Below are 15,600 nucleotides of genomic sequence, written 5' to 3'. Positions count from 1 at the left end.
GCAACCGCTGGTTTAGAGTGATCAAGGGCCATAACACTATAAATCAGTAATTATCGGAAATCGTTGAAAAATCAATAGCCACAGGCTTCTACGTCTGATGACCATAAACATTGTGTATAAATTTAAAGTCAATCGAATATTAACCAACTTATTTACTGTCAGTGGAGTTATATAAAGAAAATCATAATATTGGATAATGATAAAAACATAAAAAAAACATGAGATGTGATAAAAACATTATAAAATTATCATAAAATGGGATAAAACATCATAAAAATCATAAAATTACTCTAGAAGCTTTCATAAAACTATAAATTTTTGACAAAAATCTGTGTACGGTCCCTGGGAGCAGTAATTTTGATTTCCACAGCTATTCATTTAAAAAAAATGGAAATAATTCTGTTTATATTTATGCAAGATACTGACCCGTTTATATGCATGTAGTTTTAATGACCCGGAATACTGTTTCTCTTAAATAATGTGGTTATATACCAAAATCAGGGGGAACTGTAAGATTTCATTTTTGTCTCCGGTGATTATTATGCGAACATACATGAAATAAATAATGGATTAAGATGGGATGAAATGGCGTTTAACATTCTACTTTTCTCACCAACTGGGTTAACGACGACGGGCTAGCGCCTTAGTGTGCTACCAGGGAAATTGTGTCCGGACAGCGGCACTATGGTAATGGATTAATCATGCATATAATTAATGATGGAATAATATTTAGTCTATCGTGATTTCTAAGACATGGATACGGTTTCAAGGCTTCTATTAATTTAGCCGATCATGAAGTTATGTGTTTATGACTGAACCAATCAGTTAATTAATTAGTACTCACACCCTTCCTGTGAAGAACAGCATGTATTTCTCGGGGTTCGAATTCAGCTTTTTAATTCATTGTTTTGATTAGTTGAAACCACATTCAAAATGATTATGAGTCAATTGTTATTTTATCAAATAATGGAACAGCTCAGTTGAAATTTTTATTAAATAAAAACTAAACATGTGTGAACTATATATTGTTTTGCAATTACTAATATTTTGGCAGTTTTGGATCAAAGTGATTTTTTGCCGTTTTGGTGTGTGTCCCTTTACATAATTTTTATGGAACCCGATTTTAGAAAAAGAAAATAATAATGTGACGGTACACATTACTTGTGTTAATTGTATGATAAAAACCCCAACAAACTTTTATAAATCTCCACAAGATATGTTGTGTTAATGCACAGCAACACAAGCTTGAGCAGAATAGTTTTAACACAAGTCCTAGTACTTGCGACAAGTCCTAATTAATCTAAATGCGTATTTTTTAACAACAAATTATATAATATTATGTTAATGAAGACCGGGCGCTTATGCATGTTTAAGAGTTTTATTGAGAATCGATCGTTCGTTCGCGGAGTTTTATGTCCAAGTAATATCGTAGACAAGTTATTGTGAATCAAATTGCCAAGTATAAGTTCAATAATAATAAAAGAAAAACAGAATGAAACATTTCAGACAAAGACCGAATAGTAATAAAAATAAAAAAAGTCAAACATATACATGTTATACAGATTTGAAATGAGCGAAACATACTACAGATTTTGATAATACAATTAAATATAAATAAATTATAAATATATACATTACTTACATAAATCATTCAATATCTGGACATGAATATGATTATCTACAGCTACAATCAAGGCCAGGGCAGATAATTTGAAATTGTTGAAACCGTTTGGATTAACCCAGGGTATAGTGCAGTAGAACGGAATATGCACACTGGGGATACCGAGGATGAAGAGATATATACTTTTTACGTACACGTCTTTAGATATACCCTATAGGACTACATTTTACGCAGTTCTACGCCAGCAACCCTTTATTTTATAAACCAACGTAGAATCAAATAAATAAATTCGCACTAAAACTGGGCGATGAAAATTAATTGGAATTAAATAATATATTTGTCTAAATTGCTTATCCATGTTTAAACAACTGACTTATTTAGGAGGAAAATTCGTTATTTTTCTTCTATCAAAGTTCATTTTCGTGGGTGTCTCAACGTTTTAGATAAAGCACTCGTCTTCGGTTATGCTGTGTCAGAAAGACCCCAGAAAGAAACCCTCCGGTTTTTTTTTCATCGAGTCTTTTTTCCCCCAGTATAACCCCATACTCATGCTTTATCCATACAGTACTTACTGTCTTTCTATTTTTAATTTGTGAACATTGCTGATGAAGATAATTGTATGGTGATATATACGGGGAGTAACCATACTTACTGTGTTTTTTTGGTGATTTTCGGTTGTGCTAAAATTATATTATCAAAATCATGCAACAAAGCAAACAGAGGGTTGTATATTGGTATTGTTTGCCCTATAACAGGTTTCTCTTAAGCAAGTCACTTTTTGATATTCTTATATAACATATACTTTGACCATTTTACAGATGCTGCTAGAAGACGGGATTTCTAACAATTACTTATGCTCAATCCAATGTTGTATTGTAGATCAAAACTCCATAAATGTCACCGTGAATAACCTAGTATTGCTTATAGTGTTTCTATACAACATGAATTACAAATTGCTTTTTGCTAGTATGGTATTAAATCTTACGATCTGTATGTGTAATGTGTTTAAATTGTATTGAGTTTCACTTCATATAAAACGTTCGTTTTTGATGTCTATTTTAAGGTATAATATTACTGTAAGTCCTTCAATTGTGAGTATAGTATAAGATAAAAAAGATGTACGATGTAATTATTTGAACGTGTTGCCCGTTTGTATTTATTTATCATACTTATTATTATTACAAAGTTTATATTGCCCCCCCCCCCCCAACCCCATTAACATACATGTTCAGGGGGACTTTTCAATGTTACAATTCAAAATACAAATAAAATAGAAATATATACATAATAAGATGGGATAACTCTTAAAAATAAATCAATTTTCAAATGTTTCTTAAACCTATAAACAGATTTACAAGATCTTAAAATAATACTGTAGGTAGTTTATTCCACAAAAGAGGTGCTCGAACAGTAAACGAGCGTTGACCAAAAGTTAAAAGTTTTGTAGAGCTTGGTTTTAAAGGGACAATAACACTCTTGCTGGCTTGACAGCTCCAGAAAATAAAAAAAATAGCCTTATTCTAAGTACTAGATGTGTTAGTGTCCTACCTGTTGTGTAAATTTTCCATTAAATCCTATTTTACTGGTCCAGAGGGTTCAAAAATATTTTTAAATCCAAGTCACATTTGAAAACCTTTACGTCAGGCTTTTCAAATCATTTATTTGAATTTTTCCAATTTTTTTAAATTAGGTGTGTTAAGATGAAATTTGTATCATCAATTAATTGGAATATTGTAAAATAGTGTAATTTGTTGACCAGAATAAAGATTGGGACATATTATTCAGTTACAACAAGAGTGGTATTGACCCTTTAAAAGAAATTTATCATCAGAATATCTTAAACTTCTTCTTGGTATATAAATTTCTCAAAGTATGTTGGCGCGAGATTGTATATACATTTAAAAGTTAAACATACATTATGCAAGAGCTAAATCTGCCAATTGCAGACCTTTCTTTAGGCCTGGAATGTTATCTAAATTATTAATTGGACATTAATTAACTTATCCAGACCATAATCAACTCTCGATGGCATCGCTAGCCTGCGCTGGATTAGAACCCGGTCTGCTGCTTCTGATTTAAACAGTGGATAATCGAGACTTTTTTTTAATCGTACCGACTTTAGTAATGATGATCGAGGCAAGGCCCAAAATTGCATCGCTAAATACTCGCTTCACAGTGGATCAATTTGACTGAAATTTTCAGCATATTCCCTTTACATTATCTAGTTTTTAGAGAACCACCAACTCTTTATCTAATCTCCCATAACGTATCTTTAACAAAATTTTTTAAAAATTAATTCTAAAAGAAAATTGTAACCAATGTAATGTAAAGGGTGTGATATGATCATATTTTCTGATGTGATTTATAAAACGTGCTGCGGTGTTTTGTACTTTCTGCAATTTATCAATCAGTTTTAAAGTTAAGCCGGCTAAACGAGAGGTGATCAAGGCATTAACAAGTATCTTCTTAGTTGCATTTTATCTTATAAATTTTCTAATTTTTATCGAAGATGGCGCCAATATTACGAGCAGATGATGTTGAAACAAAATCACTATTACCATGAGTGAAAGGTGGATCACGGTTTGATTTTGACAAATGCTTGTTTGACCTAATTAGAATATATTCAGTTTTATCGTCAACAAGTTTTAGGAAATGTTTCGACATACATTAACAAATTTCAGAAATACATTGCTCCATTTTAAATTTAGAATTAACAAAGGAATCAGGATTTTTAGATGAAAATGAAATATACAGCCATACGTCATATAAATGAAAACAAAGTGTACTGTAAGACTTGATGTATATACAAGGTAAATAAGTTTACTAAATGTCATTGTGCTTGATAACGATAAGAGGATACTTGTCGAAACGTTGTGCTTTTAGAATAAACCTGTGATTGTTTCCCATAAAAACTGTGTTCTGTTAAACCAAAGAAACTTTTTTATTTTGATTTTAAATGAATGGTATGAAGTGTCTTTTTAATGGCTGCCTAATATACTTGGTTAAACTTATAAAATTGTGTGAGTAGATGTCAAGTTGACATAAACTATATCTTTATAACCAAATCACAAAAAAAACCACCAACTGCAATATTTGTATAATACTGTATGAGTAATCCGATATGAATAGTTTTTTTAATTATACTGAACAGACATTATATGATGATTTATAAATAGATTTTAATCTAAAGGACAATAGAAGATCTCGTGACTTTTATTATAGGCGTAGATCACATCCAATTTTTCCCTTTACTAAAATTTAATTTACATGCACACAAAGACGTATATAAATATGCCAATTGAACCGTGCCTTGACTCATTGCTAAATCATATCACTATGGTAAAATATAGAACAGTAACAAAACCTCGTTTGACGTCAATTTTTATTATGAATTAATACAATGACATTGTGATTCAATTTCATGAATGCAAAGCATTAATTGTGATATCACATAATGTCTATATCATTATCTCGTGCTTTGAGTGCCCATCCTGTCCCAAATCTGACGATAAAGGATAAAGCACACGGCCGAGAAACCTTTCTCATAAAAAGTGTTGATTTACAAAAAAAAATATGTAGCTGAGCAGGGGGGGGGGGGGGGTCGATTAATGCGTGTCTGATTAAGTCCATAGAATAAATTTTATTTCATTGCAATAAATCAGGACGTACATATCTGATTTTTAACGAAGCCTTCATCTCGAACCAAAAGATTTTGGCATTTGACTGATTTGACAATTGAGCAAAATAAACCCAACATTTTCAATGTCCAAGTCAGAGATTAAATGGGTTAGACAGCATTGACACGCGTTTGCTGGGTGTCGAATCCATTGTCCGTTGGTTTATTTGTTTTCGGTAGAATAAGTAATACATTGACCTCCATATTCCTGAAGCAATGGCCCGAGAAATCCCTCTCTGACCATTGCTGGATTAGCTTCTGATACTTGCGCTTTTGGGGGAGTGTGTCTATTCTTCTCGTTCAATCAAATCTATCTAAAAGCACAGCAACATGAGAGCCCTTCGTTTAATCAGGTGTCTTCCCTAAAACTTTGGACAGTGATTTAAGGTATTAAAACGGTGAAAGTGTTGTTCGTCTCAAAACAGTATATCCACAGAGTAAAAATCGTGTTGACAGTTGATAGGCTAGTTTGGCACACAATTAGTTTTTTTTTTTTGCAATATTCTGCTATGCACTGGTTAATTGAGGATAATAAAATCGTGAGTCATGACGTAACATTATGTAAACATATTTGATCCAATTTGGAGCTCTCTGTTTGGTATTGTTACGCAGTAAGCTATTGGTTGTTAATCGGACTATTAACCAGTCATAATTTAGAACAAGAATTTGCAGTGAGTAGTGGTATTAGCTCTAATCAAACGAAACACTGCGAGGAGTATGGTTGACCTCCTGACCTGCAGGGAGAATGGTTCTGTTGTTCAAACTGGGAACGAACCCGGGATATTCTGCTCAATTGCTAATTTCATAGATATATATATTCGTAACATACAGCACGTCTAGACAGAGGAATCTCAACGTTTTCAAGCTGATAATTTATCTCTATGCCCAGTTACTAAATGCCAATAAACGATTATTTACACATTCCTCATAGTGTGATCAGCCTGTTTACATGTCATCAAGTAATTAACATTCATATATGGTTAACTATTGCACCCCTCTATTGGCCTTCTTACTTCTGTGTACTGCCATTTGCTCATTCACGGTATTTAAGCTAAATTTATTGGTTATTTGGGTTATTTAGTCTGCATATAGCCTATCAAATTGGAGATAAAGAAAGCTATCGATACTGGCAAATCCGTGTCCGCAATGGAACTGTTACTAAATATACAATGATGAATTTAATTTACCAATTATTAATTACCATGTCATATTATGCAGTAATATTCGTCAAATTCCGGCTTATTGGCTAATGCATTTCTTAGTTGATCGTAGAAATGGTTCCACTACTGATGTCTTCCGCCTTACTCCAGCCACAGTAGTGGCTTGTCCTACAGAGTTCCTTTGCGCAAGTTTTTTAGTGAAATCACTACAAAAAGGTTACTGGCCTATAGCTCCCTTAATTTACACATAAACTGACCCAAAACAGTACTGCACCTAGCTTAACATATAATAAATCAATTCCTATTGAAATAAAGGTGAAGCCTTACCGCATAGGCCTAATTATATGATTTGATGAAACCCAACTGCTACGCGAAATTTCAACTGGCTGGTGTCATGGCGGCTTGTGTGTAATACGTCATTACAAGACACATCGCTATGCAAATGTAGAACGCATAACCACAAAGAAAAACTGTTCGGTAACTATTTTAGTGGTCCAGTCTTCACTATTTGTCATAGAATTACTTATTCCAATACAAACTGTAATGATATGTGTTGACAATTGTGCGTTTGAACCTATTTGAACTTGCGTAAGGATTCTTAGACTGTATCAATTGTAACGTTAAACACACAGTTTAACGTTACAAGTATAGTAATTAAGTTGATCCTAATACCCCATCCTCTAAACTATTGACACAAGGGCATGTACCATGCAGTTGGGCGTATATAGTCGGTACGTCCATCGGTCCCCCCATCCTCCAACAGTTGACTTGTGAACGCGGTAGAGGTTATGGTTTTTTTAACACTATCTTTTTCAAATTTGGTGTGGTGCATTGTTGTTAATGGAGGAACATCGCCATCACTACTCAGCGTTCCGCACCAGAATGATACCCCATTTCCCTTGCGATCTCGATAGAGGCAATATTGTTTAACGGATTCTTTTTACATTTGGTGGGAAGCATTGGGTTCATGAGGGACGTTCTGCGACTTTCTGTTCCAGTGTTACCATATGTTGTGAACGGGATAGACACTACTTAATTTTTATAGGTCACTAATTGTTTTATCAAAGATGTAGTACCATTGACAACACCAGCGGCTGCCAGGCAGGATACGCCCACATTTTCGAGAGATGGATAGAGAACAAGCTAAAAAGAAAGTGATTTTTCGTACAATCAGGGGCCATAATTCAGGAAGTTAAGTTACGGTCCGATACGCGCGAATATCGAAAGGAACCGGGGCTTTGGGTTATAAACTTACATTTCAAGTTTCATAAAAATAGGATTAAAATTGTGAAGTCTATAGGGTCCACAACTTTGATATACCATATTTTTAAGCTATTTGAGAACGAAGGGCGGCCATTTTGTCTGTCAGTTTTGGGCCGATTTCACGAGATTCGAACTCAGCCGTCCTTAGGGTGTAACGGTGATATAATAATACGTTTTTTTAAATCGGATAAAAATTGTGACCTCTACAGTGTTCACAAGCTAAAAACGTGATTTTTCGTACAATCAGGGGCCATAATCCATGAAGTTACAGTCCGATACATGCCAATATCGAAAGGAACTGAGATCTTAGGGTGATAAACCTATATTTCAAGTTTCATTGAAATCGGATAAAAATTGTGACCTGTAGACTGTTCACAAACAATTGTGGACGGACGGACAGGGGCGACGACAATATACGTCCACATGAAAATGTGGGCGTATAAAAATCCGACACACGCTTGAGGTCAGATTTTACAGAATATCTTTATATTTATGATACATAGGTTATTAATTGCACTTTTATGAATACTCTACCTGGGATTTTACTAAACATCCAACGCCGGTTGTCCGTTCCGAGAAAGGTTTCGATGTGACAATCATTCAGCACACAGAAATCCTCTACTCCATACTTCGAGAATATATCTCTGCCCTAAACGGCTGCCATATCCAAAAAAAAAAAGTATACTGTTTTGTAATGCTGTTCTACCCAGTTTCACATCTGTCATACACACAAAGACTAAATAAACTTTTTTCACTTTTATTAAATGGAAACAGAATAACTACTTTAACAAAATTTTCGAAGTATACTTATATTTTTCGACTAAAATCGTCGATTTAGGACTTAAAATGTCGGTCAACTAGCTTAGTGTCTGTTCCCAAGCGGAGCTAACTGTAGACAGACAGCCTAAGTTTAGTAGGTTTCACAATATCACTGTTTAGATTATGAGAACCCTTCAAAATATTAAATCAAAGGATTCTTCCCCTTACTGTGGTAGGGTTAGTGCACTCATCCCATTCAAATTTCAAAAAGATGTGGCCACAAGACTTTCAACACAGGTCGTGTGATATCATATATTGTTGAAACCTATTTCGGCGACAAATATAGAGAGGTAATATAGGCCTATACTGTTCCTCGGTTCTTTCCTGTGAATAAAGTATTGTTTGTAAAACCAAATTTAAATGTAGGCTAATACAAAATATTTATATAGCTAATAACAGCTAAATGATTATAGAGGTTATTAAACATGTATCAATCCGTCCTTGTATTTAATGTATATCATGAAATAATTTCAGTACTATCTGATATACATTAAATACAAGGACGGAGATTATCCGACACCTTATACTGTTTTGTGGGTTAATTAATTAGCCCAATAGATGAGAGTCCATGGTCATCGTTGCCAGCAATGTGCATACACATATATGACTTGTAGCCAATACTGGCTTTCGTATCTTTTCCGATTACAAAAACACACCCTCCACTGTTGCCATCCTTTACACTTGCATCATGTTTTAAAAATACCACCTTCTTGAGTGGTGCAATACCTTTGGGCGGACTTATGCCTTCACATGGTATTAAACAATCCTGGTGATCAGGATCAGGAAGTGGTTTACCAAAGCGTATTTCCTTGTCTTCTGCATAGGCAATCACAACTACCTGTTGCTCACCATTTGTTTCCCAAGGAAGTCCTTTGAAAAAATAGTCTTTTGCTTTAGTCGGAAGAATTGTTTGATCAAAGAAAAGCCAACTACAATAATTACAACATTTTTCAATTCCGGTGCAACGTGTTTCCTGTGTATTGTTGAAAACAATGCAACATTCAGTGCCCTCTGCAATCGGTTTCGCAGAACGAATGATAAATGTTGGATCACGGGATGCTGTTTTATGAACCTCGAGTAGACCTTTTATAGTGTTTGTCTGGTTTCCATTTATTTGAATGTCTACCACTAGCCAGCGTAAATCCTTCATATCGTTTTCTTGGATGAATTTTGGAACTTCATCCAAAGAAAAAATCGCCTTTTCACTGGACTCACACATCGCAACCAATTTTATTTTCTCTCTGTCGATATGACCTTCTTCGCCAAATCTGTCTTTGTACTCAACACCAACGTTTTTGACAACATAAGCTTCATAATCACAATGTTGACATGGCGTACCTTGTGGCACCTTATTTTGGTTATGTTCAGGGCAGAATGCAATGATCACATGTACACATGTTTGCAAATAAAATTTATTATTAGCCTTAAAGATAATGCCACTTCCATTCACTGACGGACCTTTAACTTGAACGACTCTGTCTGCCATTTTGTTTATAATACTTTCAACTTTTTCTGTACGGTAATCTGGTAATAGATCAGCGTTATTAAACATTTTCCTGCAATATAGTAATATACACAACTTGTTATGGAACTAATTAAAGATGTAAACAATTTTATCGATTGTTAGATTGTTCGTTAAAAATTGGTGGATGTGAATTTTGATACTATCATCTTTATCGTACAGTGAAACACGAAGAATGATGGCCTGGTAACGTCTCCTCAAAGGGATTGTCGGGTAAATAATCTCTTTTTGTTAAATGTGGGTTTCAACGGAATAACTCTACTTATAAAGTCCACAAATAATATGCTATTTGTATAGAAAATATCGGCGGGAACTTGGAAACGAATTCAATGTGGTGGGAAATTACAGACAAGAAGGCTGCCTAGTGGTTTGCACTGTGTCTTGTCTGCTGAAAACTAGTGATTTTTTAAAATTGTGATTATTTTATTGGACTTTTACTTGGCATATTACTTCTTAAATAGTGTATCTTTTAGTTTACAAAATATGATTTTAGAAAGTCTGTGTAGTTTTTGTGATATTGACAATATTAGTTTTTGAATTTGGTGAACTGGGTACTAATGAGCTGAACATTGCTCATGATCACTTATACAAACACCAACTTTTAGCCGTGAATTATACTACAAACTGTGAAAACAATAGAGTGTCTACTGAGTTATGTTACTTTCCTGAGTTGATCTCTGACTTTAAACTTGTGTATTTTAACACCTTTTAACCTACAATAAAAGTTTCAAACGAGCCAAGAAAGATCAAAACAGGTAGAGGAGTAAATGTGGCAAATTTGATTTATGTATCCAAGTTATCCTCCAATTCCTGGCCTATGGATTCCAATTTCAATTTCTGTCTTTTAAACTGGTAGTCCATTAGAAACAAAGCCAATGAAAGTCAAGAATGTATTTTGGATAATGACCTTGATATTCTTGTCTCAATCGAGACCTGGCTGAAAGATGATTGCAGCATTACTCTAAACCAATGTCTTCCAACTAACTACTCTGCATTGGCGACCAATCATACTAGTAAGAGGGGAGGGGGTATAGCAGTCTTTTTCAAGTCCACCATTAAAGCATATAAGATTAAAATAGGTCATTTTGTTAGCTGCCAAATACAACACACCGCCATCAAAAACCATAACGAATTATTTCATCTCTTCTCATTGTATCGGCCTCCTAATTCTGCCTCCGTTGAGACTTTTTCAACGACTTATTGGATATACTTCACGAAATTACGTCATGTGCTGGAAATCTTTTGATATGTGGTGATATAAATCTCCACCTGGATGTTGATTCCAAAACTACTACACATTTCTACGATAGTATAGAATCTTTTGGCCTTGTTCAACATGTAACTAAACCTACTCACAATAAAGGCCACCTACTAGATGTCGTTATTACCCGCAGATCCGACTCTTCAGTGTTCAACTTATCTGTAGACAACCATCTCATTTCTGATCATTTTTCAATCATGGCTAACCGCTCACTTCCAAAACCCAAATCATTACAGAAGACTGTATCATATCGTAAACTGAGAGCTATCAATTTAACCAATTTGAAATCTGATATCTTAAATGACAGTGACCTTAATAAAATTAGCAATTTCTATGATATTTCTGATAAACTTCAAATCTATAATACAGAGCTTCAAAATATATCAATAGCCATACACCTATTGTCAGTAAAACACTCACCATCAGACCAAATCGAAAATAGTACAACGATTCTGTACGTGAAAGCAACCAGACACGCCAGAAGGCAGAAAAAGTCTGGCGTAAGAGTAAGCTTGAAATTGACAGACAAATATATGCATAGGCTCGTAAACATCCTCATCAATCAGACCAAACAGAACTTTGTTTTAAATCGTATACAAGACAATAATAAAAAAACATAAAGAACTGAGCCAAATATTGAACAATATGATGACAACTAGCGACAGTACCGTTTTACCAGAACATTATGATCCCAAACTACTCGCTGAATCTATTAGTCAGTTCTTCAAAAATAAAATTGTAACCATACGTAGGGCATTTGATAATGGTTCTTTATCGGTATCTGATAACGACATTGAAGTTAACTTCACTGGTTCACAACCATCAATGTTTCCAATAGCTGCTGATGATGAAATCAAATCAATCATTTCTACATCCTCTTCTTGTGAGCTAGATGTATTCCCAACCCATCTTGTTTAAAAGTTGTTCTACAGAACGTTTTCCTATTCTTTGTAGCATAGTGAATACATCTCTATCTACTGGAAAACTTCCCGATCAGTTGAAAGAAGCTTCGGTCTTTCCACTACTCAACAGCCTTAACTCGCGTGAATAATGATATCCTTACCAGTCTTGTCAATAAAAATGTGGTATTACTGGTTAGTCTTCATCTGTAGACCTTAATTCGGCGTGCCCCAGGGGTCGGTGCTCGGACCATTGCTCTTTACCGCTTATACCACCTCTAGGGCGTATTGTGAAGTCATTCAATCTGAATTATCATATCTATGCTGATGATACTCAACTCTATATTTCAACTAAACCTTAAAATGAAACTCTTCGAGTGTCTAAATTTGAATCGTGCATTGATGTTATTAAGTGCTGGATGAAAAAGGACTCCTTAAAGCAACATGCGGAAAAAATAGAGTTCGTGCAAATCGGTTCTAATCATCTTTTTTCCAAAATATTTGTTAGTAATATTTCAATCGGTAATTGTGTTGTTAACCAGGTTAATAGTGTTTGTTCGAAATCTTGGTGGAATTTTGGATAAGAATATGAACATGAATGCTCACATCTCTTCAATCTGTTGGACGCTTCCGCAATTTCCTTAACGTTGAATCTAACAAAACTGTTAATTAACCCTTTGGTGACCTCACGCCTCGACTACTGCAACTCATTACTCTACAACTTACCAGCATATCAAATTAATAGACTACAGAAGTTAAAAAACAAAGCTGGAAGAATTGTTACAAGAACTAAATTGTACACCAATATTTCCCCCGTTTTGAAAGAACTCCACTGGCTACCGATTAAGCCCAGAATCGATTTTAAACTTCTCATGCTGACCTTTTGTGCTTTGTCATGTGATGACTCTCCTCTATAATTAATTCAACCCTACCACCCTACTAGAAAACTTCGCTCCGAAACTTAGTACCTTATCAAATCAGTAACTGCAAACTCTTCTTTCGGTAGACGCGCCTTTGCTTTTGCGGCAGCAGAACTGGAATTCTAATGATTTTCCTATAGAACTCAAGCATCAACTGACAGTTTTAAATGGAATCTTAAAACCCATCTTTTTAGAAATGTTTTCTTTTAATTGTTAATCGCGTACTCCTTCTATCTAGTTTTTTTCTTTTAATTGGCCAGAATGTTACCAAAGAGCAGCTTCGGTTGGATTTTAGGTCATTATTATTATTGAAATGGTTCCCCGCACAGGCGCCAAGTCGTGTTTTGATATTTAGTTTATTTATATATATATATATATATATATATATATATATATCCGAAAATATTAGCACTACCGCCAATTTCCACTACTTTGCTACACAGTAAACGATAAAAAGATAAAAGATCTGTCCACAAAACTAATTTCAACACTAGTTTAATAACATTTTACTATATATTTTTCATAATCTGAATACGTCCATTTTTGCAGGGCGGTGAAGCACATAATTTGGGTATCGATTCATTACTTAGCGAATGGGCTTGCTATAATAGTCCGAAATATATACTGAAAAATGGTAATATTAAAAATGTCAGCCAATTTACTTGATTCTGAGCGAAGTAATATGCATCTTCAGGCGATATGACTCGATAGTCTGGCAGTTTATAGTCAGTCTTCGTCAATAACATCACCCATTAACGGTCAAATTTGGATTGGCCAGTCATACAAGTGTTTAACTCAGATATACGGCATAGTCTAGTCCACTGAATATGCAAACTATTCGATAGTCTAGATGGGCTTGCCATGTGAATAAATGGCTAACCATGGTACGATATTTTCCGATCGAGACGCTCTGTTTCTCTCTTTGTCCAAGTAACCCTAAACTATGGAAGAATAACGTTGCCAGTATTATTTCATTGTTCATGGTGCAAACTGCACATGTCAGCAGTTCAAAATACGTATTTTAGTTTTACAATTTCCATTGCTCCACAATACCAATGTCACGGTGTTAAAATGCAGAATACACTTTTCAATAATACAAAATACAGTATAATAGTTATTTTGCACATAACACTTCTCCATTCTGCATTATAGACAAATGCATAATAAAACGTTGCATATCAGAACATATACCTACGGCTTGCCATGTGAATAAATGGCTAACCATGGTACGAGATTTTCCGATCGAGACGCTCTGTTTCTCTCTTTGTCCAAGTAACCCTAAACTATGGAAGAATAACGTTGCCAGTATTATTTCATTGTTCACGGTGCAAACTGCATATGTCAGCAGTTCAAAATACGTATTTTAGTTTTACAATTTCCATTGCTCCACAATACCAATGTCACGGTGTTAAAATGCAGAATACACTTTTCAATAATACAAAATACAGTATAATAGTTATTTTTCACATAACACTTCTCCATTCTGCATTCTAGACAAATGCATAATAAAACGTTGCATATCAGAACATATACCTACGACGTTCCTCATTTGCATACGGAAAAAAGTCCGGACTAGAACGGAAATTAATGAATTACGCGATCAATATACAACGTCAAAGTCAGTAGAAGGGGGCTGTACTTATATTTACAGACCTTGAAAAACAATCAATGAAATGAGGTTTAACGTCCTATAGTTCTACTCCGACTGGGCTAATGAAGACGAACATACGCCATACAGTGTGCTATGAGGGAAAATTTGCCCGGACAGGGTCTACTCTTTTATCGAATTCCAACTGCCAAAGGATCAATTACGTGCACGCCAATGTGTACACTGGGCCTAGTTTTTCGTCCCACTCGAACGACTATACAGCTGTCCTTGTCAGGCTTTCTGTCCTGCATCACTGACAAGGGGAAAGAAAAACGATTAGTCAGGTGTCACGAAACTCTATTAAATAACGGGGTAGGGGTATTTAAAGTAAAAATACCTTCCTTAATACGAAATTCCAGATATCATTTTACGTATCACTTAAACGTGTGTTCATAAAACGTATGTAAATAATTTTCTGGCACATTTACATATTTATACCTTGAAAAAACTATTTTAGTTGAAGTGAATTGAAGGGGGGGGGGGTATGAAATAAAATTGTGGGGATTATCGAAGGCTCGGATTAGCCATACCAAGCACATGGTTTCACATAAGTCATGATCATTCAGCGATTTCCTTATTGCATGCTACCTTGAATCGCCCTTATACAGTCGAAGTACGGTATGCCAGCCTGAATTAAGTCCCTTCTACCATAGATAATACCGTATGATTGCCGACTCGTCTTTAGCACTTTACGTGATGTTGCGTTCTGGTTTGTGCGCATATTTTTTTGCGCAGGGGGGTTGTTTACTTCCGGTCTAGCTTTCGACAGTACGTACGTACAGTGACATGCGAAATTTACGTTTTTGAAATT

The 15,600-nt window shown here is 34.8% G+C and overlaps 1 protein-coding gene across 5 annotated transcripts in view; it reads right to left on the bottom strand.

The window, feature by feature from the left end:
* The window catches only part of LOC126825711 (uncharacterized), a 30,090-nt gene that overhangs the window by 5,200 nt on the left and 9,290 nt on the right, over nucleotides 1–15,600 (bottom strand). For 2 of the 5 annotated variants that reach the window (XR_007682141.2, XR_007682142.2), the window contains exon 2: nucleotides 8,255–8,377. Coding sequence is in view for 2 of the 5 variants with exons in the window: in XM_050555471.2 (XP_050411428.1) it covers nucleotides 9,078–10,091 (1,014 nt within the window). In the remaining 3 variants the exon portion in view is untranslated. Of the gene's footprint in view, nucleotides 1–8,254; nucleotides 8,378–8,422; nucleotides 10,096–15,600 lie in introns of those variants that run through there. The other 3 variants (XM_050555471.2, XM_050555472.2, XR_007682145.2) reach the window with 2 other exon arrangements.

The sequence above is a fragment of the Patella vulgata genome, chromosome 6, assembly GCF_932274485.2.
Source record: "Patella vulgata chromosome 6, xgPatVulg1.2, whole genome shotgun sequence".
NCBI classification, from domain to species: Eukaryota; Metazoa; Mollusca; class Gastropoda; family Patellidae; genus Patella; species Patella vulgata.
The sequence above is the reverse complement of the archived record's forward strand: the minus strand, read 5'-3'. Positions and strand labels throughout refer to the sequence as shown.